This window comes from Felis catus, chromosome F2 (genome assembly GCF_018350175.1).
Source record: "Felis catus isolate Fca126 chromosome F2, F.catus_Fca126_mat1.0, whole genome shotgun sequence".
Taxonomy (NCBI): Eukaryota; Metazoa; Chordata; class Mammalia; order Carnivora; family Felidae; genus Felis; species Felis catus.
Window position 1 is genome coordinate 50,063,478 of NC_058385.1, and position 26,533 is coordinate 50,090,010.

General features: G+C 42.3%; 1 protein-coding gene and 2 long non-coding RNA genes across 5 annotated transcripts in view; 1 reads left to right on the top strand and 2 right to left on the bottom strand.

Moving 5' to 3' along the window:
* LRP12 (LDL receptor related protein 12) overlaps nucleotides 1–9,326 on the bottom strand; it is a 73,616-nt gene extending 64,290 nt beyond the window's left edge. For both annotated transcript variants that reach the window (XM_011291429.4, XM_011291428.4), the window contains exon 1: nucleotides 9,176–9,326. In XM_011291429.4, the coding sequence (XP_011289731.2) occupies nucleotides 9,176–9,254 (79 nt within the window). In that variant the 5' untranslated portion in view covers nucleotides 9,255–9,326. The remainder of the gene's footprint in view (nucleotides 1–9,175) is intronic.
* The window catches only part of LOC102901049, an 82,856-nt gene continuing 64,692 nt past the window's right edge, over nucleotides 8,370–26,533 (top strand). The window contains exons 1-2 of one of the 2 annotated variants that reach the window (XR_006592789.1): nucleotides 8,370–8,696; nucleotides 17,076–17,307. This is a non-coding gene — a long non-coding RNA (uncharacterized LOC102901049). Of the gene's footprint in view, nucleotides 8,697–9,444; nucleotides 10,270–17,075; nucleotides 17,308–26,533 lie in introns of those variants that run through there. The other variant, XR_006592788.1, reaches the window with a different exon arrangement.
* Nucleotides 23,720–24,368, bottom strand: LOC123383240. The gene is made up of 2 exons (XR_006592792.1): nucleotides 24,294–24,368; nucleotides 23,720–24,047 (listed from the first exon to the last, which is right to left on the bottom strand). It is a non-coding gene; the product is annotated as an uncharacterized LOC123383240 (long non-coding RNA).

The window sequence follows — 26,533 nt, forward strand, 5'->3', positions numbered from 1 at the left end:
GCAGGGATAGAGAGAATGTCAAGCTGTGAGTGCAGAGAGCTGGATGCTTAACCAACTGAGCCACTGAGGTGCCCCCTAACTTCTAAGATTGTGACCATGTAGTAAATACTCTATAATTTTGTGTCTGACTTCTTTTGATCAACAAGTGAAATTCACCCATGCTACCTGTACCAGTAGTTTGTTCTTTTTCACTACTTTGTAGAAAGTTATTCTCAAAATATGGGCAGTGGATTCCTGGGAACCCCCAAAACCCCTTCAGAGTTCATTTAGATATGGTTTCAGATTCCATGTTGCAACTAAACTTAACAAACTACTACTTCTCAAATTCTGGTGGCACATCAAAGAATATTCACATTTATCTGAAAAGGCTATTAAAATACTTCTCTTTTTATCGTAACACATCTATGTGAGACAAGCTTCTTCCTACACTTCAACTAAAACATGTCACAGTGCACTGACTGCAGATACAGACATGGGAAATCACCTGTTTTCTATTAAGTCAGACATGATCGTAATTTGCAAAAATGTATACCAATGCCATTCTTCTCACTAATTTTTGTTTGGAAAAAAACAGTTGTCATTTCACATATTTTTATTTAATGTATGCTATTTATGGTCACATGTACTGGGTTTCTCACTGTCATTTTAAATTTAATTGTAGAGTCCTGAAACCTACAAGTTTGAGAACTGTGGCTCTGCAATGTTCCCTTATGCTAATATACCATAATTAACTCATCTATTCTACTGCCCACAGATACAGGGGCTGGGTTTAGTCCAGGACTATAGCAAATAAGGATACTATGAATAATCTTGTACCTGTCTTTTGTCAGACATTATGTGCCCACTTCTGTTGAGTTTATACTTTGGAGGAGAATTGCTAGATCACAGGGCATGTTTATATACAACTTTAATAGATACGATTTTCCAAAGTGGCTAATAAGCATTTGAAATGTGGTTACTCTAATTAAGATGGGTTACAGGTATAAAACTTACATTGGATTTTGAAGACTTAATATAAAAAACACTGTAGAATACCTCAGTAATTATATTCTATTGATTATATGTTAAAATGATACTATTTTAGATATACAGTAGAGTTAAATAATTATTAACATTAACGACACTTGTTCCTTTTTTTTTTTTTTAATGTGGCTACTAGAAAATTTAAAACTAGGTATATGACTTACATTTGAGGTTCACATTATCTATCTGTGGGACAGTGCTGCTCCGGGAGGAAACAGAAGTAAAAGAGCCCAATAACAATACTGTATAGAAGAAGTGAGATGCTTCTGAGAAGGGCACCTTTAAGGAAGACTCCCCAAAGGAGGGAGTATCTAAAGGAAAGCCAAAGGACATGCAGGAGATGGCTTAGCAAAGAAAGTGATAGAGGAAGGAAGGGAAGGGGCAGAGGGAACAGAATGTGCAAAGGCCAGGAGATAAGAGAACTGTGTTCAGTATAGCAGAAACATGGTGGAAGGTAGGGAGTGGTGAAGGGAAGTAACAAGAGACGAAAAAGGTAAAAACTAGCCAGATTATGAGGGACCGAGTGAATTATGCTTGTATTTTAAGAACAGGGAACTACTGTTGGGTTTTAAGCAAGAAAGTTACATAACTGTATCTGTACTTTAGAAAAGCCACTCTGGCTGCTGCTGCTGTGTATTTGATTAAATCTGAACAACACTAGGGGCGCCTGGGTGGCTCGGTCCGTTAAGCGTCTGACTTTGGCTCAGGTCATGATCTCGCGGTCTGTGAGTTCGAGCCCTGCCTCAGGCTCTGTGCTGGCTGCTCAGAGCCTGGAGCCTGTTTCAGATTCTGTGTCTCCCTCTCTCTCTGCCCCTCCCCTGTTCATGCTCTGTCTCTCTCTCTGTCTCAAAAATAAATAAATGTTAAAAAAAAAAAAATTAAAAAAATCTGAACAAGACTAGAGTCATGATTAGTTGGGAGCTGTTACAATAACGTAGACAAAAAAAAAAAAAAAAAAGATGGGCCTGTACACAAAAAGTAGAGAACACAGCAGTAGAGGTATGTGAACCTTAGGCGAAATCACTGCTATCAAATTCAGTTTCCTCTATACCTACCCTCATATTCTAAGTCTTGGTGAAAAGTTTTAGGGTCACTAGAATGGGCAATAATAATTTCAAGAAACTGATTTTTAATTCAGAATATACAGGATACAAAGATTTATCTTTTCTCCAATTTGCTAACTTAACACCTAAATGATGCTTTAATTATCAATGAAATTAAGTTAAGGAAAGGCTTGCTTTCTTACTTAAGAGGTAAATCTCAACTACTAAATGTGGTACTGTGCGCTATGTAATCTATTCAGTATTAAAAGACTAGCACAATTTCCTGTTTCTCTAAAAACTGAAATGTAAGTAAATTAAAGGTAGATACCAATTTACTCTCATTCAGTGGTACGAACGTGAGTGTAAAACCATTTCGCTTCTTCACTAAACTGATACTAGCAGGGCAGTGAGTTATCAAATATTTAAAAGTCAACTAGAAAACTACTTTGTCAGCTTCATTTATTTTGAAATTTTGGGACCTTCTAAAGTTGTATCCTCTGTAAATAAACTGCAACCCAGGGGAATAAAGACAAAAAAGGTCACTTAATTTTTTGTTGCCCCCTCTAAGACATAAAGCAATCTTTAATTGACCACTTAATATAAAGCATTTAACTTGGGCAAACAGGTCCTTGAAATCTAACTTTTGTTCTATCCTTTGCTTCTTACCTGAAATACTCTTCTTATTTTTTAATGTTTGTTTATTTTTGAGACAGAGATGAAATACTTTTAAAACACTGTAGAAAGTTATGTTCTATACTTATTTCATTGACAAAACTGATAGTCTTTAGAACTGGGTTCTCCACAGGCCACTTGTTAAGCCTCTCCCCTAAATCTTCATTCCTTCTTGTCATGTGTTGTAGAGCTGTTCACCACAATACCCCTTGTTGCACTGAGTGTTCTTAGCCTTCCCTTTTCTAGACTGAATAACAGAAACTTACCTTCCTAATGACTTAAACTGCTCTAATGAATTGTGGAACCTCTCCTCTCTCCTCCACTCACCAGATCCCATGTCATATTACTTTAAGAAATCTCTATCTTCCCACCCTGAAACTTAGAGGCCTAAGTACTCTGGAGCTGGTATTTTCCTCCTTCCCTCTTGTGACAAGAGAGGAAGCATCCCTTTCTTTCCTAGCAAAAAGCCAATCCATACTCTTCTATCTGCACTATTACTACCTTTGTCCAAACTCCCATGTCTCTCACCTGGATCACAGCCAAAGCCTGATCACCCCATCTCTACTCTTGTCTACTTCACAAGTCTCCACACAGTGGGCAAAAGTGACTCTTTTCAAACCATAAATCACACCAGGTCCACTTAAACCTTTTATATAGTTACACTTAAAATAAACCCAAATTCTTTACCATGGTTTCCAAAGCCCTGAGTTCTTGCCTAAGATTCTAAGCTCACCTTGTCGGTCTCTCTTATGACCACTGTGCTCATCTACACTGGTTTTATTCATTTACCTACAACACATCAGCTCTTCTACATCAGCACCTGCTTGATTCTGGGTCTTTCAAACGTGGTTCCCAAGTGCAAGGATCTCTTTTCCCAATCATAATATGGTTAGCCATCCTTTGGGTCTTACAAATGTCTCTGCAAGGAAGTCTTCTAATTACCGTGTCTGTTATTCACTATCTCAGCCTCTTGTGAGTTTCTTACTGTAACTTACTCACTAGACTATAAACCTTATGAGGGCAGAAACTAGGTCCATCAGCTTGTTGTGCCTTACACAGTGCCAGACAAAAGCAAACACTCAAGGAATATTTGCTAACTGAATGAATGAGTAAAGAGACAGGATTAGGTTACAATCCCAGCTCTACTACTCCCTAGTGGTTGGATCTTAGATAAGGCACAACCTTTCTGAGCTTCAATTTTCTCTTCTATAGAAAAGGGGCAAACACCTGATAGGACTGCTGAATAAGACCTACTGAAGATTAACTGGCAATAAATAAAAACCAAGCACAGAATCTGAACTTAATAAATGTTACAAACTTAATTTAATAAACGTTAGTTTCCTTCCCTTCTTTCTTTTGCTCAGACAGTGAGAATTCCTTAAGCTAATTCAGTATTGAAAATATGCATAGAAAGATAGATCTATATATAAACCTATTGTTGCATATACTTAAAAGACTGATGATATGCATCTCAACAGGTGGACTGGTAACTTGTATTTGCAGGATCTAATCCTATGCTTTAGAAAATGGGAATAAGTAGTGTACATCTATTACTCACTTCTCCCCAAAAAACGGTGGGGGTGGGGGAGGGGGAGGAGAAAAAGAAAACAAGAGGGAAAGGTAACCTTAGAAATTAGAGATCATTAACTCAACTTCTATTCCTAGGTTTAGAACAACCTCCACTTACCTATAAAGACTTGCAGAAAGAACAAGATTAATACTTATTCTAAAATAAAAACACGTTCTATTTGCTTAAATCTATACAAATCTCATCTATATTTACTTACCTCCCTTTTTTACCTTTCATTCTTTAAACTGTAAGAGCACTGAGAAAAGAAAAAGAAAAAAAACAAGAAAAAACCTCAACTACAAAAACACCTCAAATCAGACACACAAAAAGGTTTCACTGTTCCCTTAATTTCTTGATAAGCTTTAAATGGTCTAACCACAAAAGTCAGTCTTTTCTTTCCATTTTCTTTAACTGCTGCTCACTTTTCAGCCTGACATCACTTTTATGTTTTTGTCAGAGATTTTACTTTCTAGGAACCTTCTAAACCATTTATGATACATCATTCAAATCTCCACCATATTCTTCCTAGAACATAGCTAGCCCTCTGAAAGTGGTCATTTAATAGTCTATGCCCGATAACTGCTAATAATTTTTAAGAAATGTGCTGTATACCTTCATATTCTCCCCAGGATATGGATATAATTTAGATTCTAAACCCAAGGAAGGGTTTATGTTAAGCAATTAATTCAGTTTTATTCAACATATTTTATGTAATCAAGCTTGACTTTTTTAGAAGTAATTGGAATCTGGTTTAGATTTTTTCCCTCACGTTCCAGTTATTTCTACAACCTTTCTAAAATTGGAACTTCTAGTCTATCCTTAAACTGGAAATTTATAAAATGCTGTTGAATGTTCCACAAAATTCATGGGAAAAGATTTACCATTAGATAGAAAATGCAAGGTAAAAAGAGTATTTTATGTTACCACAACCCTCTGTAACAGTACTGTGTATGGCAAAGACTTTTGACTATAATTAGCCGAAAACCAGTTCAAAGAAGAATTTTATCACAGGCCAGTCATGTATGCCAAGAAGAGTTCTTACTGCTATCAAATGCTCTGGCAGCAAGTAGCCACAAACTAACCACCTGCAGTTCTCCAAGGCTATTGTAAAATGATATACAAATACCACAAACATTTCAAATTACATTTTAAAACTTCATCTAGGGCCATGTTCTCACACTAGGAACTGCAATCTATTAATGGGTCCAAAATAATGAGTCCAACCAGCAAATGAAGAATGTTGGGTGCATCACAGGTAGTAAAAGTATTATTTCATGGTTTTGTTCATGGTATTTATTTCGTTTTGTTCTGTGTACTGGGAGTAACATAAAATGTATTTTAAGGGTGGGTTTCAGTAAGGAAAAAAAAAGTTACAAAACACTGATCGGGAAGTGGAAAAAGGATAAAGCAATGGAACTGTTACAATTACCAACTTATGGCTTGGGAGATGAGCCAATCAACAGCTTCTGTTGACTAGGAGACAGTTTCTGGAAACCTCCATGCACTTGCAAGAGCCAGACATCCCTATGTGAGATCTGAACAAGCACCTTCTCCTATAGTCGGCCTAGGACAGTGCCCAGCAAAGCTCACAGTTGTTTCCACTAATGTTCTTATTCCTTCCAAATTCCAAAGACAGAAGTCAACTTTTACTTTTACTAACTCTCAGGGACATTCAATAGTTAAGTTATAGCAGCTAAGATAGAGTAGCTCCTGAAAGATAATTATTGGTTCTCAAATGACTACTACTTTTTTTTTTTTAATGTTTTTTCATTTATTTATTTTTGAGAGAGAGAGAGCACAAGTGGGGAAGGTCAGAGAGAGAAGGAGACAGAATCTGAAGCAGGCTCCAGGCTCTGAGCTGTCAGCACAGAGACCGACGCGGGGCTCGAACCCACAGACTGTGAGAGCATGACCTGAGCCAAAGTCGGACGTTTAACCGACTGAGCCACCCAGGCACCCCACCAAACAAACAGCTACTTCTAAAAAACATTACTATACTCCATATCACAATTTAGAGTTTCAAGTAAGGCCTTAACATTCAGAAAAGTAACTTGGAGGTAAAACAGTCACACTATTCCACTAATATGGTCACATTTAACAGTCACAAACATAGGCCACTAAAATGGCCATGTGAAGAGAATAAAAGCCAAAATAAACAGATTTATTTCATTTATTTGAGAGAGAAAGAGTGCAGCCCTGAGCAAGGTGGGGGGGGGGGAAGGAGAGGGGGACAAGGGGAGAGAGGGAGGGAGGGAGAAGGAAGGACAGGGAGAGAATCTTAAGCAGGCTCCGCGTTCAGCTCCATCCCACGACCCTGGGATCTTGATCTGAGCCAAAATCAAGAGTACGACACTCAACTGACTGAGCCACCCAAGCGCCCCCAGATTTTTAAAAAAGATACATGAAATGTTCCAAGATTCAAGACACAACCTGGAGCCATTTAATACTGCCATTAGTGCAGAAGACTCATTCTGTGAAGAGTTAGTTTGGAACTGCCTACATATTGAGCAACCTGCTTTTTTTCACTGAGCCATGTTAAGAGTTACTCTCACACTCAGCCATTTAAAAACACGTTTTGATGCATAAGGTACAGTTTCATAAATTACACCTAATATCTGTTCTAAAGGCCCAGTGTGATGAGTATTTCTCAGTAATACTCCTCACTAGTGCATATTCAAGTTAAACAAACCCCACTATTTATATAGAAGCACATCCCCCCATATTATTGTTATAGCTTTTTTTTTTCTCTCATATAAACCCACATATGGCTGGAGAGACAAAAGAGGACAAAAGTATAGCTGTAAAGAGAATTTCCCCAGTTGCAGGGTGAAGGGTCTCTGCTCACATAGTTTTAATATTCTGCCTGGCTCACTACCTCCTTTTTGCTTATACTTTGAAACTTGCTGTGGCTGGAGACATCAACCCTGGCACAATTACTTGCTAGTTTTATAACATGGTCCCACACTGTTGGAAAAGGAGTTTCCTTCTTTGCCTACCAACAGTTCGTCACTAAACATAAATTCCAAAAAGATAAATCTTTGATAAGCACCTACTAGAAAGTCGTTTTGTGTACAAGTACAAAAGAATGTACCAAGACAAATTACAAGGTTCACAGCCTCTTATCCCTGGAGGCAAAAAGACTTTTAGTTCAAACACTAATGACACAGATTTTCATGAAAGAGCTAAAAGAGCTCATTTATTTATCTATTCTGATCAGACATCTCTAGGATTCAATTCTGACTATAGCAGAGGACAAAGCAGGACACTTCTAATCACCCCAGATTAAAGATGCCTTCTTGCTTTCTTCTCTCTTCTGGGCCATTACACCAAACCTAGGGCAGAACTATACCCACCTTCAGGCTAGAAGAAACAACATAATAGCTTATTGATCTCTGGTGTAGACCCAAACCCACAAGTCATCATGCAAGTGGGAATCACAGCTACTCGGTGCAACTAATACTCAAAAGTCACGCACAGGGTTTTCTGATCACACACAGGCATACCATTCACAATTACCACGTCGAATGCAAACCTTCCCCTGCCCTAAACAAACGAAAATGCACACTTTATATAATGTATAATATATATAATACAGTATAATAATACATTAATCAGATCAGGCAGAGAGCAACACATTTTGAATCACATTGAAAAACTATTTTGGTTGCTAGTAAATGTTAACTTACGGTCATTAAATTCATTTGCAGTAATTTCTCAGGTTCTAACAGTTACCATCGCATTCGATTCCACAGATAAATGCTTCAAAAGCGGTAATATTGCTCACGAAGTACATACTGACTGAACTCCCATCACCGTACCATTAGTGGAATTAGTGTTCGTGGCAAATGACTTAGACGTCTTATAAGTGAAATTTCTCAAGGAATGGCAACTCCTATTTACAGTATTTCCTTCTGAAGATATCAAAACACCACGCTAAGTAGTAAATGTTAAGCGTGTTCACAGAAACACCTTTTCAATGCGTTCAACTGATAAACTAAGAACGGTGAAGTCAGAAGTGGAACTCAAAGTCTCAAGCAATGAATGTTCTAATTAATTCCATTCAGCTCTAGTTCAGACCCTGATGTAACATAAAGCTTAGACCTCGCACACAGTCTCCAGCCTTCTCTCAACCTCAAAGGAGTATATGCAACGCAATCCACAGACTGGAATGAAGCAACAGTGACAACATTAGCGGCCAATGATGGATGAAATGACAAATGAACCAGGAGTCGGGGCAGACATCTACGCCCTAAGGGAGAGAGTGAGGTGGGGCTGGAAACTATTTTCTGGCCTTCTCCCGCGTACTGCTCCCAGAGAAGGGACAGGATCCAACACGCCCGGGAGCAGCGGAGCCTCGGCCTCCGAGGTGCAGGAGTGGGACGAGAGCGGTAGGCTGCTTTTTCAGGGAGTGGGGAGAATGGGGAATTGGCGCGGTGGGAATTTCACTGGAGAGAGAACTTCCTGACCCCGGAAGGGTCGGGGGTGGCAGGACCGTCCCGAGAGCGGCGAGGGCGACCTCCTCTTCCTTCTCACAGTCATACATCTTTGTGTGCGTGGATTGTGCAAGGGGCCCTCGAGTCCAGGTCGGGAAGTCCGCCCACCACCCCCTCGCTCCACCGGGACTCCCTCCGGCCGGGACGCCCAAACCCCTCTCCGACAACCCCGAGGGTCTAGAGGTGGTGAGCGGCCGAAAGCATCTTCGTGTGTGGACACCCCTCCGGGGCATCCACCCCTCGCCGGGTCTTTGTCCCGTCGGCAGTGGGGTCTCTCCCCGGTTCTCCCGGGGAACCCCTGTCCTGGAGGCCTCGGGGCCCAGGGTCGCCCCAGCTTTGTTCGGTCAGCGGGGCGCAGGGACGCGGACACTTACCGTACACTCCGGCGAGGAAAAGCAAGACCAACGCAGACCTCCACCGCGGAGACTCTTTTGTGCTCCAGCGACGGGCCATAACCACGGCAGATGGAGGGAGCGAGGATGAGATGGAGGAGGAGGAGGAGGAGGAGGAGGAGGAGGAAGAGGAGGAGGAGGAGGAGGAGGAGGAGGAAAAGGAGGAGGAGGAGGAGGAGGAGGAGGAGGAGGAGGAGGAGGAGGAGGAGGAGGAGGAGGAGGAGCTGGGGCCAGACGCCGCCGCCACCGAGCCCCCGGCTGCTCCCTGCGCGCTCCGCGGCGGCGGGAGGGGGAGGGGAGGGGCCACCGCCGTCGCCCGCCCGCGCTCCCTCCCTCCGGCCCTCCCTCCGCAGCACGCCAGCTCCCACCTCCGGCGGCGCGACAGCCCTACGCGGGGCGCTTTCCCCGGGGCAGGGGCAGGCCGAGCGCGCACAGGCGCTGCGCGAGGGGGCGGCGGAAGCGCCGACTCCGGCCTCGCACCGCACAGGCTAGCCGGCGCCGCCACCCGCCAGACGGAGCGCGAGCCGGGACCCGCGCTCATCCGTGCGATCGGCAATCACCTGGCCCGCCTGCCTTGGTTCCCGCCCCGCGTTCAGCCGGTCTTTCCAAGTCTCGGGGACCGTTTCCCCGCGAGTAGAGCCAGAGGAGTAAGGCAGTGCCAATCGATGAGCGAGCAAGCGAACGCCGGCCGCTAGGTTCCCGCGAGCTGGGGAGCGGGGCCCCGCAGTGGAGCTCCGCTGCAGTCGGAGGCCTCCTCGCTGCCCCTACGGGTGGTGTGAGGGCAAGTTGGGAGGCTGAGGATGGTTGTGCGTGCGGGGAGAGTGGGTGAACGGCGGCTAGGAACTTGGGAGTTCCTCTCCCCTACCCCTGCTTGCGTCCGCTTACTATCTGCGCAGAGCTCAGGGTGTGTGGGTGCCTTAGTGCTGCCGTCTCCGGCCGGCTTAGTGTGCACGCGTGCTGAGATGCTCGTGCTGGACACCCACGCTCAAGGTGCCCGGCGAGAGTCCAGCAAGCCTAGAGCGCGGTGCTCTTCCAGTCTAGCGTGGAAGCCGCGGGAAGCAGTTTGACTTCGCAGGGTAGGGCGGGATGCGCGGCTGGAGAAGGTGCGGAGGGTGGGGGGCGTGGGGTGTCTTTCTACATTCCCTAATTTCCCTAAGCATCTTCTCCCAATCACAGCGAGTGCGACTCCTTCCCTTGACACTCCGTAGCACTTTCTAGATACTTTTGTAGTGACACTGGCACGTCAGACCTTCCGCCGTGTAGTTTTAAAGTGTCTATTTTTAAAGTGTTTGTCTATACGTCTCCTCTCCCTTACTGATATCATTGGCCTTTACATGCACTCCCCTGGCTATTCATTGAAGACCTACAATGCGCCATGCGCTCTCCTAGACACAGGTTAACTCTTTTCAACCCCCAACAGCCTCGTGAGATTTTACCCACATTTTATAAATAAGAAAATGAGACTCGGAGAGGTTAAATTACCCCAAACGATACAGCAAATAAATAGTTTGAAACAATTTTTCTCATTCCAAATTCAAGACTGTTTCCCCCGTGTCACAGTTTACTCTGTAGCACAATGCTTAGTGCATAGGAGGTAAATGTTAAATTTTAAGATATACATTTTGAAGGTACATTTAGGCTTTGCCTCTATCCTCTACCGATTCGTCCCCTTAAAAAATATATATATGTATTTTTCCAGGAAATGGTATTTCAAAAAAAAAAAAGCTTATTAGAAAACAATAGAAAATCCAACAATTAATAAATTTTGTATAAGCTGACAAAAAGAAAAAAACAAAAAAACAATGGAAATCCAAAAAGTGTTTTCCGTTCTCATTGGAGAAGAAGCAGCAGCTTCTTTGTTTCTCATTAAACAGCCAGCAGTTGTCTGTCCTAGTTTTAGGATTCTGGATTCTATTTCATTGTTTCTTTAGACCTTTTTCTAGAAATTGCGCTGCCATGATAGCTGTGTGTAGGACAGGACACAAAGCGAAGAGAGCCTAGACTGCATCTTCCCCTCTCCACTTTTAGTACCATTCCCATTCAAGGAACAGTATCCCCAAGACAGGGCACACCGTGTCATCAGTCCCGTGACACATGCATTGACACCTTTCCCACCAACTATACTTGGTCCTCCACACAGACCTGTCTTCTGGGATGTATCAAGTTCTCAAACTTGTCGCAGGGTCCATTTGAAAACACTTAAAATTTGGCGAGGACTCCAAAGAGCGTTTGTTTATGTAGGTCATATCTAGGGATATTTACTGTTTAGAAATTAAAACAGAAGTGGGGCGCCTGGGTGGCGCAGTCGGTTGAGCGTCCGACTTCAGCCAGGTCACGATCTCGCGGTCCGTGAGTTCGAGCCCCGCGTCGGGCTCTGGGCTGATGGCTCAGAGCCTGCAGCCTGTTTCCGATTCTGTGTCTCCCTCTCTCTCTGCCCCTCCCCCGTTCATGCTCGGTCTCTCTCTGTCCCCCAAAAAATAAATAAACGTTGAAAAAAAAAATTTATAAAAGAAATTAAAACAGAAGTTTAAAATATTTGTAAATTCACTGAAAATAAAAATTACAAGTTAACTTCGTTTTACAAAACAAAAGTTGGTGAGAAGTGTGGCATTGTTTCCATCTTTGTAAATCTCCTTGATGTCTGGCTTAATAGAAGACAGCTGGATTCTCATATCTGCTTCTGCATTCAGTCTGTTGCAATATGTTGTTTTGGTTGAAGTATATGAAGAGAATTCAGACTCACACAGATACACAATCGGCAAAGGGAGGATCTCATGTACCTCCCCGGGATTCTCAGATAAAACTTTGAGAACTGTTGATCTAGGTGTCTATCTTAACACCTTTGAAACCTGAGTACTTTGTTTCTCTTTGCAAAGAATTAATAAATATCTATTCTAAGGGATTAGAAGAATAGTGCTTCAATGCACACCAGCCAAGGATATTTATGTTGCATGAAGGAACATTTTTATTTATACAAAATCTAATTCTGATAGACTATCCAGACATTTGGTAAGCAACACAGCACAGAATACATATTCAGTATTACCCCTTCTTACCTAATCTATCTAACCTGGCATCTAAGTGTCTACTGGGCTAATAAATAGCTTCTACAAAAACACTTAGAAATTTATAAAAACTGTATACAGTAGTAAGTATCGGTTAACAGTTTTATTGCAGTTGGACTGACGGTTTAGCTTGGCCAGTGTTCCTATCTACACCCTACAAAACATAAAGTGTGCTCCTGAGACTCATATGGTTCTTAATCTGGATCCCTGGATCCACAGATGGGTTTCAAGGGGTCCCTTAATCCTCCTGAAAGTGTATGAAAATTTTGTGCGCATGTCTTCCTATAGGCATAAGTTTCATTATTTTCAGAAGATTCTTAAAGTGTGTGTCAACCATTTTAAAACGTTTAAGAAAGATTAAATGAAGCAACTATTTGAGTTGCTTTTTTTTTTTAAACATGTGTTTATTTTTGAGAGAGAGAGGGGTGGGGAGGGGCAGAGAGAGGGAGACAGAGGATCCGAAGCAGGCTGTGATCTGTGAGCTGGAGCCGATTGGAGGGCTCAAACCATGAGGTCATGAGGTCATGACCTGAACCAAGAGTCAGCCCTTCAACCGACTGAGCCACCCAGGGGCCCCTGTGTTGCTTCATAATCCTTTTCCAATGGTTCTCAAACTCCTCAAAGGCATGCATTCAGGAGTGGAGAAGTATATAGACTGTTTCTTTTTCCCTTGGCATATTCTGAAAAGGGCCACAGTCCTTCATTTTATGGAGACATGCCCTTAAATAATCCTTTTGTTTTGATTTTATACTTCTTCTTCCTTGTTCGGTTATCACCGTATATAATGGTTTAATTTTCACTCTTGTCACCAATAAAAACTCATTCCTTCTAGTGTAGACCCTGTTCCATTTAGTAGCATTTGAAAATCTCATCAACACTGTGAGGTTAGACTGGGAATTTAAGTCTACCACTCTGAGCATCATCTTTTATTGGAAAGAAAATTGATGATAGTGGTTTTTCTACTTGGCATGCTGCCAGGCAAAGCTAAATCTTTTAACTCCTCCTCAAAGGAATATTATGTTTAAAAAAGAAAAGCAAACTTGATAAACACATATAACTAAAAGGGAAAGAAAAAATTTTCAAATTGAAGTTACATAAATAAGGTATCTTTACAAGCAAATTGTAATTTCCATTGGAGTTGAGTAATACAGGATAGCAAATGAGATCCATCAATCTAGGCAACTTCTATACCAGTTCCCAAGCACATTTATTGTGGTTATTATTTATTATGTTCTGTGCTCTGACAGCATACCCAGCATTGTACCAAGTAGTCAAAGACATAATCCTGGCTCTAAATTAAATAGCCCCAATCCACAGAGATTTAGTTTTGCCCTCGTAAACCTACTTTTTAATTGTAAAACCAACTGTAGAGCATGCGTGATTTTACAGTGCTAAACATCTCTCTCGTAGACATATGTAGCGGTTGCCCCTACCAAGAAAAAGGAGGGAAGGGGGAATTAACTACAGACATTGGTACTTATAGATACTCTGAGTGTTTTTGTTGTTTAATTGCTAGATTTCCAAATGCATTTAGATGTGTTAATTTTAAGCTCTTCGTATGATTGATTGAGGATGTGAGCTGGAGATGCTCATAGAATAGAATAGAATCTTATCCCCTATGAGCCCATCAGAAGTGAATTTGGCACTTGTAATGGCAACACAATGGCTCTTTATAGGCTAATTTCAGACATGTATAAGTTATTTGTTTATATTTTGCCCATGCCCAAAAAGGATTTGTGATCCCCAGTGTATTTGTAGTAGACTATAGTTGTTAAAAGTGTAGATCTTAAGAGTTTAACAGAGCTGAGTTAACCTTGGTAAAGTAACCCAACCCTTTGTGTCTCTTATTCCCACCTACAAAATCAGGAGAAAAAAATGGGGCATCATTAAATTACGTACCTGCCTTAAGTGGGATAATAACAATTGCTAATATATTAGTGCTCATGGTATACTACACATTTCATCCTCAAACAATCCTCTGATGTTGACACTATTATTTACTCCCCCTTTTCAAATGAATAAACAGGCACAGAAAAGTTCAGTAATGTTATCAAGATCACAGATAGTAAATAATCAGTATTTACACTCAGGCAGTCTAACTCCAGAGCATGCTGTCTTAATCATTCTACCATGTTGTATGTAAAGCACTGAATAGAATGCTAGGCACTTAGTAAATACTCAATAAATGGCAGTTACTGTTATTAAACATATAAATGACATAAGCAAAAAAAATGCTTATTCTCTAATATCATATAATTTAAAATAAAATGTACAGAGTTATTTTCTGTCTTCCTTTTATTTCCTGGAAGTAGCTGATAGCACTGTTAGTTTGGTTAAAGTTAGACTTAAGCCTCTTTTAGATTTCTTTTTAGAAAGAGTCATTTTAAAAAAATTTATTTCCTTGAATTTTGGAAAACATCAAGTGAGTATCAGTTAGATGAAGCATAAGTCTGACTTTTTGGTGCTTGTACTATTTTTTTTTTTTTTGGTGACCTTGTAGTCATTATTTATAGTTTCCTTTCAAGATCAGAGAACCTTAGGTTGCTTATCGCCCTAATCTTTAGAAAAGATCTATGACAGATTTTTCTGATCCCAAAGAATACATCAAATCATATAAAACTGCTCAGTCATCAGGCCATGAAAACAGAGGTCATTTCTACTAAAGAATAGATTACTCCAGCTTCATCATGAAAAGAATATTCTCCTTGGAAATACCCAGGCAGGTTTGCATTTTGAATATGTACCAGCTGTGATGGAAAAGAACAGTCTAATCCTTTCGATTCCTGTAGTCCACTGCCTCACTTGCACAGCAGGGGACGTGAAAGAAATAGTGTCAAAAAGCATTTCAGTATAAAAATTTTATTCTCATACCCAATGAAATGAATTAAGTAACTGAAGAAAAGTTAAGCACCTCGGTTGGTTCTAGTCACCAAGTCCCTTAACTGCAGCCACCAAAACTTTTTTTCCAGGTCAATTATTAGCTCTGCTTAAGTACTGACACCGCTGAGACGGAAACCCCAATTTATAAATACTCATCTGTACAAAATTTCATGAAATAGTTTTAGCCCTTTCAACGCGGGGCTTAAGGGTAATTACTGGCAATTAGCAAGTGGCGAAACAGCTATGAGGAAGCTGCTTCAGCTGGCCCATGAATGAGAAAAAGGACAGTCCCAGAGCACATTGTGCTGACTTTGCTGTCTCTGGATTACATTCCCAGCAGCGCTAACCTTCAGTACTCCAGGGACTAGAATCTGTGGGAATGAGGCTCCTTAGGACATTTTTTTTTTTTTGCCCTTTTTTTTTTTTTTCATTGCCTCGCACAGGCAGAGCAGAGAGCCAGGCTGCATATCACGCACGCTTTTTCTTCCCACTCTCCTCCCCTCTCTGTATTCAGTCGATGATGTCTTCCAGGAAGTCTGTTCTCAGTGATGTTCACCCTCATCAGATCAGTTAACCTGTTCCCTCAGGAGTCTCCTTCTAGCACAGGCTTCAGACCCATTCTGGCGAGCCAGTTCATGGGCACTCCTCATTAACTCAGAAAAAGTGTGTTAAGAATTGAGACACTGGGGTGCCTGGGTGGCTCAGTCAGTTGAGCGTCCGACTTCGGCTCAGATCATGATCTCACGGTCCATGAGTTCGAGCCCCGTGTCAGGCTCTGTGCTGACAGCTCAGAGCCTGGAGCCTGCTTCAGATTCTGTGTCTCCCTCTCTCTCTCTCTCTCTCAAAAATAAATACACAATGGGGCGCGTGGGTGGCTCAGTCAGTTGAGCATCTGACTTCGGCTCAGGTCATGATCTCACGGTCCATGCGTTTGAGCCCCGTGTCAGGCTCTGTGCTGACAGCTCAGAGCCTGGAGCCTGCTTCAGATTCTGTGTCTCCCTCTCTCTCTGACCCCCCCCCATTCATGCTCTGTCTCTCTCTGTCTCAAAAATAAATAAACATTAAAAAAAAAAAAGAATTGAGACATGGACCCATCTCGGAAAATGGGAGAAGCGTTTTGAATCCATGGACTGGTGTGCATTTGCCAATCTGAAGAGCAGGACTAGCATATTCAGATCCCCCCATCTTCACTGAGGAAGGTGGATAAAGAAAGGGAGAGAAAGCTCCAGTGAGACAGGGAATTTTGTCTGTTTTGTTCACTACTGTATCCTCAGCACCTAGAAGAAGGCTCATCTCCCAGCGGATGCTCAGGAAACGTGTATTGAGTGAATGAATAAGAGACATGAGGAATGAAATAGATCCCTGGGGAAAAGGAGAAGCAGAGCTGTCAGGGTCCTACAGAGAGAACCTGTGTTTGTTCTGACATCAGTGTCCAAGATGGCCTGAAGAGAAGCCTGCTTGCTTTGGAGCCCAAGCACAATGGAGCGAACCATCAGTTCTTGGGCTTCTAGGAAGAGCCAACAGACCTCACTGCAAGATGAAGCACCTATTGCCTTGTGTGCTGATATTCAAGATACTTCTCAAAGAGGTTTTAAAAAACTATTCTGGTGTTTAAGTTCTAGTTTTGAACGTTGTCTAAAATTTCCAGTATATGACAGGTTAAGTGGATTTTTTTTAAATGTTTATTCATTTTTGAGAGAGAGAGCCTGAGCCAGGGAGAGGCAGAGAGAGAGGGGAGCAGCCGACAGCAGTGGGCCCGACGCAGAGCTCGAACTCAAGAACTGCGAGATCATGATCTGAGCCAGAGTCGGACACTCAGCCACCCGGGTGCCCCTAAATGGATTTTTAGTGGTCTCAACTGGTCTTATAAGATCTGTAAGTTGGGCACTACTGGTTTTATTGATTATTAACGAGACCTTTGTTCTCTAACCCTGCAGAAACCCTCAGAAGACTTTCCAAAACCTTCTTCAGAAAGCTGTAAACTAACACCTGTCTATGAAGTTAAGCGGAGTTAATCAGTCTAAGAGGTGATGAAATCAGTGCCCAATGTGAAGTCAGGATCAGAGGGCAAAGAAGAGAACCCAGACAGCCAGACCTTTGCAGTATGAATTCAAGATTTATTCAATAGATCATGAATTGCTGGGTCCTCAGTCACTCCCAATTTAAAACGTAAGTACAGGGATGCCTGGCTGGCTCGGTTGATAAAGCTGCAACTTTTGATCTCAGGGTTGTGAGTTCGAGCCCTGCACTGGGTATAGAGATAACTGAATAAATAAATAAAATAAAATCTTTAAAATGTAAGTACAAAGAGCACTTTCCCCTTCAAAATTCAAAAGGAAGTTATCTTTTTTTACGTATCATTTGCTATTTTCAATATTCTCTCCATTACTATGAATTTGCTAAAAGTTGGTCGTTAGGCAAAATAAAATCAGTTCTCTAAGAACTAGAATCTTGTTGGGATTTTAATAATAACTCATTTATATTTTTGAATCCTTGAAATATGCTAAAGATTGTAAAATGTGGAAGTTTACATTGCCAAACTCAATCACCTAACGGTGGGGGTTCTCTATCTGGCTAGTCATTGTAGATACAAGGGATATTATAATCTAGTGGGGAAACAGATATCCCAATAAATGTAAACAACACTCATTCATTAAGCAAGTATTTACTGAGCACCTAATATGTGCCAGTCATTTTTTTTTTTTAAGATGCTGGGCCTGCTTGGTGAACAAACGTGGTACCTGCCACGGTAGAGGTGCACACACATAAGATATACCACAGGGGAGAGTTAGAGAGGTCCTCATGGAGAAAAAACACTTGCTTTGAGAAAGGAAGCCTTCGTGTGAGAACAATAATAAAAAACGAGGTAGGCCAGGGTTGACAGAAAAGCATTCCAGGCAGAAGAACATCAAGTAGAAATGGGAGAGTTAGATGCAATATGGGAATGTAAGTAGTTTGGTATCGCTGACTTAAAAGTGTGTGTGTGTGTGTGTGTGTGTGTGTGTGTGTGTGTGTGTGTTTGTGTTGGGGGTAGGGAGGAAATAAATATAATCATAAATCATAAGGGGTCTTGGGGCGCCTGGGTGGCGCAGTCGGTTAAGCGTCCGACTTCAGCCAGGTCATGATCTCGCGGTCCGTGAGTTCGAGCCCCGCGTCGGGCTCTGGGCTGATGGCTCAGAGCCTGGAGCCTGTTTCCGATTCTGTGTCTCCCTCTCTCTCTGCCCCTCCCCCGTTCATGTTCTGTCTCTCTCTGTCCCAAAAATAAATAAACGTTGAAAAAAATTAAAAAAAAAATAAATCATAAGGGGTCTTAAATGGCATGCAAATATGTGTAGATTTTATTCTGTAAGATGCAGGATGTGGGGAGTCAGGAACAAACTGTGAGCAATGGAGTCCTGTTCGATTTCCGATGGAGCCTGGAATGGGAGAGGGAGGGAATTTGGGGACCAGTCGGGAGGATATTAGAGCAGGGAGGAATGAGGCAGAGTGGTGAGTGCTCACGGGCCATAGGAATGGGGAGTAGTTAGCTCCATCAACAGTTGTTTGGAAGATGAGAATCCATGCTTTGTAGTCTGAGCATCTGGATGGCAGCATCTTTCCACACAATGAGGAATATGGGAGAGGGAGTGAGGTGGGCAGAAGAGGACTGAGAAAATGGGGAGTGTAACTTTGGACCAGCACATTCAGATAGAGAAGTCCAATAAGCAGTTGGATAACTGGATACAGTTAGATCCCAGAGGAGAGCAATGGGCTCCAGATGGAAAACTACCAGCACTGGTAAGATTACTTTTGGAGAAGATGGGTTTTCCCACAGCGAATAGGAAAGGCATCAGCATTCAGGGAATAGAGGTAGTAGAGGGAAAACAAATGGCCAGAGGGTAGGAGGAGATGCAGAAAAGCCGATGTCACAGAAACCAAGCACAGAGAATGTTAAGAACAAAGGAGGGGCAAAGAGCATAGATGCCAAAGAGCTCAAGTAATAAAAGGTCAAGACCTGAAAAGGAATGAATAGAATCGGCTGCAAGAAAGTCCAATGTACATTTCTGAAGCCTTCTACAGATAACTGTTTGGCCTTGAATTTAGATCAAAGATGAATTCTGGATGATCTATATTTTTTTTTCTTGCTTCATCCAGCATTTTAGCATTTCTCTGCCTCAGACTTTATGTCACAGTATTAATCCATTTTAAGTTCAAATTTAAAAACTTCCAAGTTCAGCACTGGCCCTGGACGTGATGTTGAAGTACCCAGTTTGTCTTCCTCATGCAGTATTTCCTTGTTTGGTTATGTCCCCTCTTCCTTCCCAGCCTTGCTCACATTCTCTTCCTCTGACCTCAGACTCCTGACATGTTCATGCTTTCCAACCCTCACCTTTTCTGCGTCAGAAATAATTCTCGAGAAAGGCCTTCATAAGTGAGTCCATCTTGAAGTCAAATATGGCTTCTCTCCCAGGAGGACAAGTTCAAGGGAGAAAACATTAAACATCTGTAGTACACGTTTCAGGGTGGAATGTCAGTGGATGGCGGAGAGATTTGGGGCCTGGGAAGTTTTCCCGATGCTCCTCTCAGGTGACCTCTTAACACAAGGCCATCCTTGCCTGAGGTATCCAGGGCATCCGTGCCTTGGGTAGCCAGCCCAAGATATGGCTGTGCAAGCATGCCCAACTTTCCCTCCTGGAACCAAACTTCCTAAACCTTTAGAAGATTTAGAGGTCACAAACATTTATTATATCAGTAATGTTCTTTTTGGAAATTATACTTTTGGCTGATAGTATTTCAATGTACTTAGTTGCTAACATAATAGCCAAAGAACACATCCACTTTATCTTGTTTACTGCCAATTACTCTGTCACTATTTTGCTCGGAGCTACTGGAATAACTTCAAATGTGGTTTGGGACAGACAGGTTCAACTCTGCAGAGGCCGTGTGTCCGTGTCCACTGAATCAGCTGCTTCCTGTTGAGTTTTTAAAAGCAATATTAATGACTGGCTTTTGTACAGCCAAGTAGCTTGATCATGCTTTTAATTTAATTCAGTTTTTAAGGAAAGGGAAACAATCTCATTCATCATTTTTTTTTTTAAGATTCCGTTTATGTGTGTGGCCTAGATATTGCATTTCCTGCAAGGGTCTCTGCTGAGGTTCTTTGATTGGAAATAAAGAATGGCTCCGTGAGTGAAAAATTTTATTGTTCTGCACTTTGTTTCTAAAAGCAAAGGTAAATGGCAAGAGGATTTGCCTGTTCGGACATGCAATGGAAAACGAGATTAACTTTTTCTCAGTGTATCATTTACAATGTGTTCTGCTTTCATGGGTATGTTTGTCTCTCATGTAAATTAGTTATGCTCTTAATCCTCTATTTACACTTCAGCCTGAGGGAACACGGTTCCTAATAAACACATGGTGTAAAAGTATTCTTTTACCAAAAGAGAGGAGGAAGTGGAACTGCCCAAGCATATTCTCACCAGCAAAGGCCCAAGTACCAGAGGCATGTGTGGGTCCTGGCCAGAGTTCAGTGACAAGCCCCCAGGGGCCGGAAGCAGGAGATTAGCGGGGTCTTCTGTTTAGATTCCATTTGTGTTGTGTAAGAAACCGAAGGAAAATCTCTAGCACATCCCTTAATGGTCTGACTAGAATAAATTGGATGAACTGATAATAACTATAGTATTTAAGGAAAAGCACTCTCTAAGAAATAGAAGCATTACTCAATGATGAGAAACTTATCATCAGAAAAGAGAGCCAGGCATAGACATGTCAGAATAAAAATAATCTACTCAGGACCTGGTGTGATTTTATTTTCTCTGAGGTGCTGTCAAGGACCATTAAATAGAGGAGGCATTTATAGAATCATAAGCCTGTCAGAGCTGAAAGGGTCATTTCTAGTCCAATCTCCTAATTTTACAGGTGAGAAAACTCAGGCCCATTTGTACAAGGGTACTAATACTCTGTGAATTCTGCTAGAGGACAGGCATTCTGGGAGAAATGGGGAACCAGAACTAGACCTCACACTTGGGGGGAAGGGGGCAAGAAAGAGGGACTGCCTTCCAAAAGCAAAGCCCAGTCTCATGAAAAAAGCATGGCATATGCAGCCAAGGATACAGCACCCAAGAGAAAGTCTCAGCCTGGATGAGTATCCTCAGCTAGAAGGGCTGGGGCAGCAGGACCATTCTGTCAGCTGGACAGCACGTACGATAGCACGGAGGTGGAAATGGCAGGCCGGCAGTTGGGATTGGGAAATCTAAGCGGGTAGCGGATCCTGAGCCGGTAACTTGGGCCTTGGCGACGCGGCCACCCGCGCGCACGCGCTCGCTCGACCACCCGCGCCCCGAGCCTCAGTCTGCCCGGCGCCGGGGGTTCATCTCCAGTTCAGACGCAGGTGTCCCATCCTGCCCTGGAAAGAAGGGAAGTCTAACAAGAGCCAAACAGGGCTCCAATCTCAGAAAGATACCTAACTAGGGGGCCAGTTCGGCTAAAAATGTATGATCAGCCTTGAATTGGACTGGATGTTCAAGATGGGTATTTGCAGCTCTGGGGCAAGAGAGATTCCTACTACCGGGGCACAGGGTGGAGCTGATAGAAGCCAAGTAGACAGATGGTGTGTTCCAAGATGCTAGGATAGAACTCCCTAAGTTCCTCTTACGGAAAAGATTTTTCTAAGAAACTCTAGTATGTGGAAATCCAGTGGTTCCAGCTGCGAGGAGAAGAGGGCTTCAAGTCCCATGAAAATACAGATAAGATGGCACACATTCAGGGTGCTATGGCTATAGCAGTCCCATGAAAATACATTTAGTCACTTCCAGCATTGCGGACTCAACTTCATTTGGAATACTTCTGTGCATTATCAGTTTACTTTTCACATTTAATTGATGAATCTGGTTTAGGGATTTAACCCTCACAATTCTTACATATAACTGATATTAACAACATAGGGATGGAAAAATAGAAGAAAACTTGCCCTTTCCTTCCTCATTAATAATACTGATTGTTCTCATGGATTAATTTAATAATAGAGCTTTGAATTGTGGCTCTTGTTTTCTTACTAGCAAAAAGAGGAAAATGACGAACAGTATACTTGGAATTGCATGCAACATTTCAAGAGAGTGGGATAATCTCTGTTACTTAAGAATTGGTATCGGGGCACCTGGGTGGCTCAGTTGGTTAAGCGTTCGACTTCAACTCAGGTCATGATCTCACGGTCCGTGAGTTCAAGCCCCGCTTCGGGCTCTGTGCTGACAGCTCAGAGCCTGGAGCCTGCTTCCGATTCTGTGTCTCCCCCTCTCTCTGACCCTCCCCCGTTCATGCTCTATCTCTCTCTGTCTCAAAAATAAATAAACATTAAAAAAAAATTTAAAAAGAATTGATATTACTCAGCTCAGCCTTTACTGAGGCTGTCAACTTGGCTAGGTCATGGTACCAGAATGTTTGGTCAAACACAAGTCTAGATGTTGCCTTGAGGGTGTTTTTTGTATGTATTAAACATTTAAGTCGGTAACTTTGACAAAAGCAGATTATCTTCTGTAATGGTGGGCCTTGTCCAATCAGTTGAAGGCATTAAGAGCAAAGACAGATTTCTTGAAAAAGGAATTTTCTTCAAGACTGCAACAGAGAAACCCTGCCTGAGTTTTCATTTTGCTGCCCTAGGGAATTTGGACCTCAACATCAGTTCTTGCCTGGATTTTTAGCCTGTGGGTCTGCTCTACAGATTTTGGACTTGCCAGCCCCCCACAGTCACATGAGACAATTGCTTAAAATAAATATCTAGCACGCTAGCTATCCTATTAATTCACTGTCTCTGGAGAACCTTGACTACAGTCCATGAAATGCAGAAAACCTTAAATACCTCAGGTAGCTAGCTTGGTGTGCTTAGGCAAGTAGAGTTTGCATTCTCTAAAAATGTTGTCAGGAAAACAACGCATCTCAATACATTGAACTTCAATTTCCCACATCAAGACTTGATTAGTTTTCTGCAAATTTGACTCGCAATAAATCTTGCATCTGATGAATCTCTGCCATGTTTCCTTTTCGGGTCTCTCCAAGCCAAGTTTTAGTAGTGACATGTGGAAATATCTAAGAAACTGTGGCAAATAGGAGAGTGTGAGAATTTGAAGGGCACTTTGATGAGCAGCCTAGATCATCATGAATTCACTGTTGCCAAGCACTGATTTTTATTTTTCGTTTTTTTTTTTAAATTTTTTATTTTTGAGACAGAGAGAGACAGAGCATGAACGGGGGAGGGTCAGAGAGAGGGAGACACAGAATCTGAAACAGGCTCCAGGCTCTGAGCTGTCAGCACAGAGCCTGACTTGGGGCTCGAACTCGCGGACCACGAGATCATGACCTGAGCCGTAGTCGGCCGCTTAACCGACTGAGCCACCCAGGCGCCCCATGCACTGATTTTTAAAAATAGTGTCAGGTGAAGCAATTGATGTATTGTTTGTTGTTAATCACAAAACATTTAATTAACCAGGTATTTAAAAAAAAATCCTTTTTCCACTCATATTTGTATGATTTCTTAAAAGTTGAAGCAACCTAAAAGGATCTCTAACCTAGCCTACTCGCTTTGCAAATGAGGTGCAGAAAAATTAAATGACCTTGAATAGTGATTTATTTTCAACCCGCAGATAGAGTGAATTTTTAAAAACACATCAGATCATGTTACACCTACTCAATACTGTCCAAGGACTTCTCAACTCACTCTGAGAAAAAGCCAAAGTCTTTTCAAGTTATTCAAGCCGCTGCTTGATCTCTATCTTCCTTCTACACCCCTTGGTTACCACTTTTGACCTCATCTCCTTCCATTGTCTTCCTGGCTCAGTCTGTATCAGCCGTTCACACCGACCACTTTGATGTTCCTTGTCCACTTTGATTTCCTTGGACAGACCGATGACTCTCCTACCTCAGGACAGAGATGAGCACTGTTAATAAAATGTTCAGGAGAGCCCATTAATACAGAAAAGGTGTCCATATGTGGTGTAATCCAGATGGAAGGCAATTAGGGAGGTAACAGAGGAATGTTCAGAATCAGGGAGGTCTATCAATACATTTTGAAGACCTCAATTCATAGGAAAACTGAACAAAGAATCTTAGTTTCTCTACCACACATCAAGTGGGTAACAAAGCTAGGCAAGACCATTGATTCAGCAAGTGTACTGAGCACCTACAATTTGTCAGATGTTTTGGGCTCTGGGCATAAAGAGGTAAACAAAGAGGACTGCAGTTCCTGCCCTTAGGGAATGTAGGTCTTAAGTGGAAGAGAACACACAATAAAGCAGATGAGTAAATGGGGTTTGTGACATCACAATGAATGTTATGAAGAATAATAAATAGGAAGGAAGGGCGAGATAAGGATTGTGTTGGAGGAGGTCATCAAGAGGATATAGTCGCTGTTCGACCTGAGAGCTGGACCCCGGCAATCAGAGGCTCCTCACCCCTTCCCCAACCCCATCCCCATCCTTAGAATATATGTTCTTTCTACTATTCCCACACTAGCGGCCCTTTCTCATGGATACAGCCTTGAGAGAGTAAGGTGTGTTGAGACTATCTGGACTGAATATATGACTGAACCCAGCTAAGCCCTCTATATAAGCTTCTCAGGTTCTAGAGGGTGGATGGGGGGATCTGTTAGTCTTGCCACCACCCAAGACGAACCTTGTATGTAAGTTCTCTTGCTTCTTAAACCTGCCACCTAACATCTGGAGCGGTCTGTGTCTCCCTTTGGCCTCTCTTTGGCCTCCATGTACAGGGGCTTCATTTCAGATTTCACCCAGGAAGCTCTTGAGGTTGCAAGCCAACAGATTATCAGAGCTGGGAATAGGGGAGAGGAAGGTTCAATTTTATACAATGAAAGTCCTACTGAGAAGGTGACATTTCAGCCAAGACTGAAAAGAGGGGAGAGAGTGAGCCACATGGACATCTGAAGGAAGAGTGAAAAGGGCTGAGTCCTGAGGTTTAATGAAATTACCAAGGAAGTGAGGGAAATAAGGATGAGGAGGCCCCTTGGCCTTGGGGTCTTTCTTATTGTGAAGAATCAGCAAAAGAAACTGAGAGGGAGAAGCTAATGGAAATAGACCAGGAGGATGTCATCATCCTGTAAACCAAGAGAAAGAGCTTTCAGTTGTAGAAAACAGTGAACTGACAAGCTGCTAGTAAGTCAACTAAAATGAGGACTGAGTATTGATCATTAGAATTGCAGCAGGAAGGTCTTTGGTGACCTTGAGAGGATTAGATTCAGTGGAATGGTAAGGATGAAAAGCAGAAGGGAGTGGATCTAAAAAGAATAGAAAGCGAGGAATGGGAGACAGTGAGTGCAGACAACTCTTTGGAGGAACTATTTTGTAAAGGGCAACAGAGAATCGAGATGTAAGGTGAAAGGGGATGTGGAATTAGAGAGGCTTTTTAAACTTATTTTTTTAAGACGGGAAAGGTGACACCATATTTTTATACTGTTGCCACTGAGCCCTAAGGGAGGGGAGGAGCCTGATGAGGCAAGAGAGGGGGAGAGTTTCTGGAGTAGCTGAGAAGGGACAGGGTCAGTGGGTAAGTGGAGGGTTGCTCTCAGGCAGGAGTACATGGGAGGAAGGCAGGGTATATAGGCCAATAGCAGATAGGTGAGTAGGTTGTGGGCATAGCTTGATGAACTTCTCTTCTGGTTGCTTCTGTTTTATCTCGGTGAGATAGGAAGCAAGATATCGGCTGAGGGAGGACTCATCTTCCAGCCTATTGGAGTTCTTGACTTACTTTGTGGCTGGGAGTGGGAAAGAAGCCTCCTACCGAGGAAGGAAATGCATTACTGAGATAAGTGAAGATAGGGATCTGAATTGGTTGGTTTTAAACAAAATGAAATGTGACCTAATCATGGGTCCCCAGCTGGCCATATTAGTCGTGGTTCTCCAGAGTAGCAGGCTATATATACATAATTGTATCAACAGAGATTTTTAAGGAATTGGCTCATGTGACTGTGGGAGCTGGCATGTCTGGAAGTCTATCTGCAGGGCAGGCTGACAGACTGGAGATCCAAGGAGAGTTGATGTTGCAGCATGAGTCCAAAGATGGTCCAGAGGCAGAATTCCCTTTTCCTGGAGAAACTTGATTATTGCTTTTAAGGCCCCCAAGTGATTGGATGAGGCCCACCCACATTATGAAGAGTAAACTGCTTTATTCAGAGTCTACTGTTTTAAATGTTAATCTCGTCTAAAAAATAATACCTTCACAGCAATGTCTAGACTGTGAAGACTGGGCACCATGCCTAGCCAATTTGACTGTACTGTCTGTACTGTAGCTGTACTGTCTGAATTAACCAAATTAACCATCCCTGATTAACTATATTTACCAAATTAGGCATCACAGTGGTATAGTCTGAAGAAAGGAGAATCAATGTGACAAGGACAGGGAATGGAGGAGA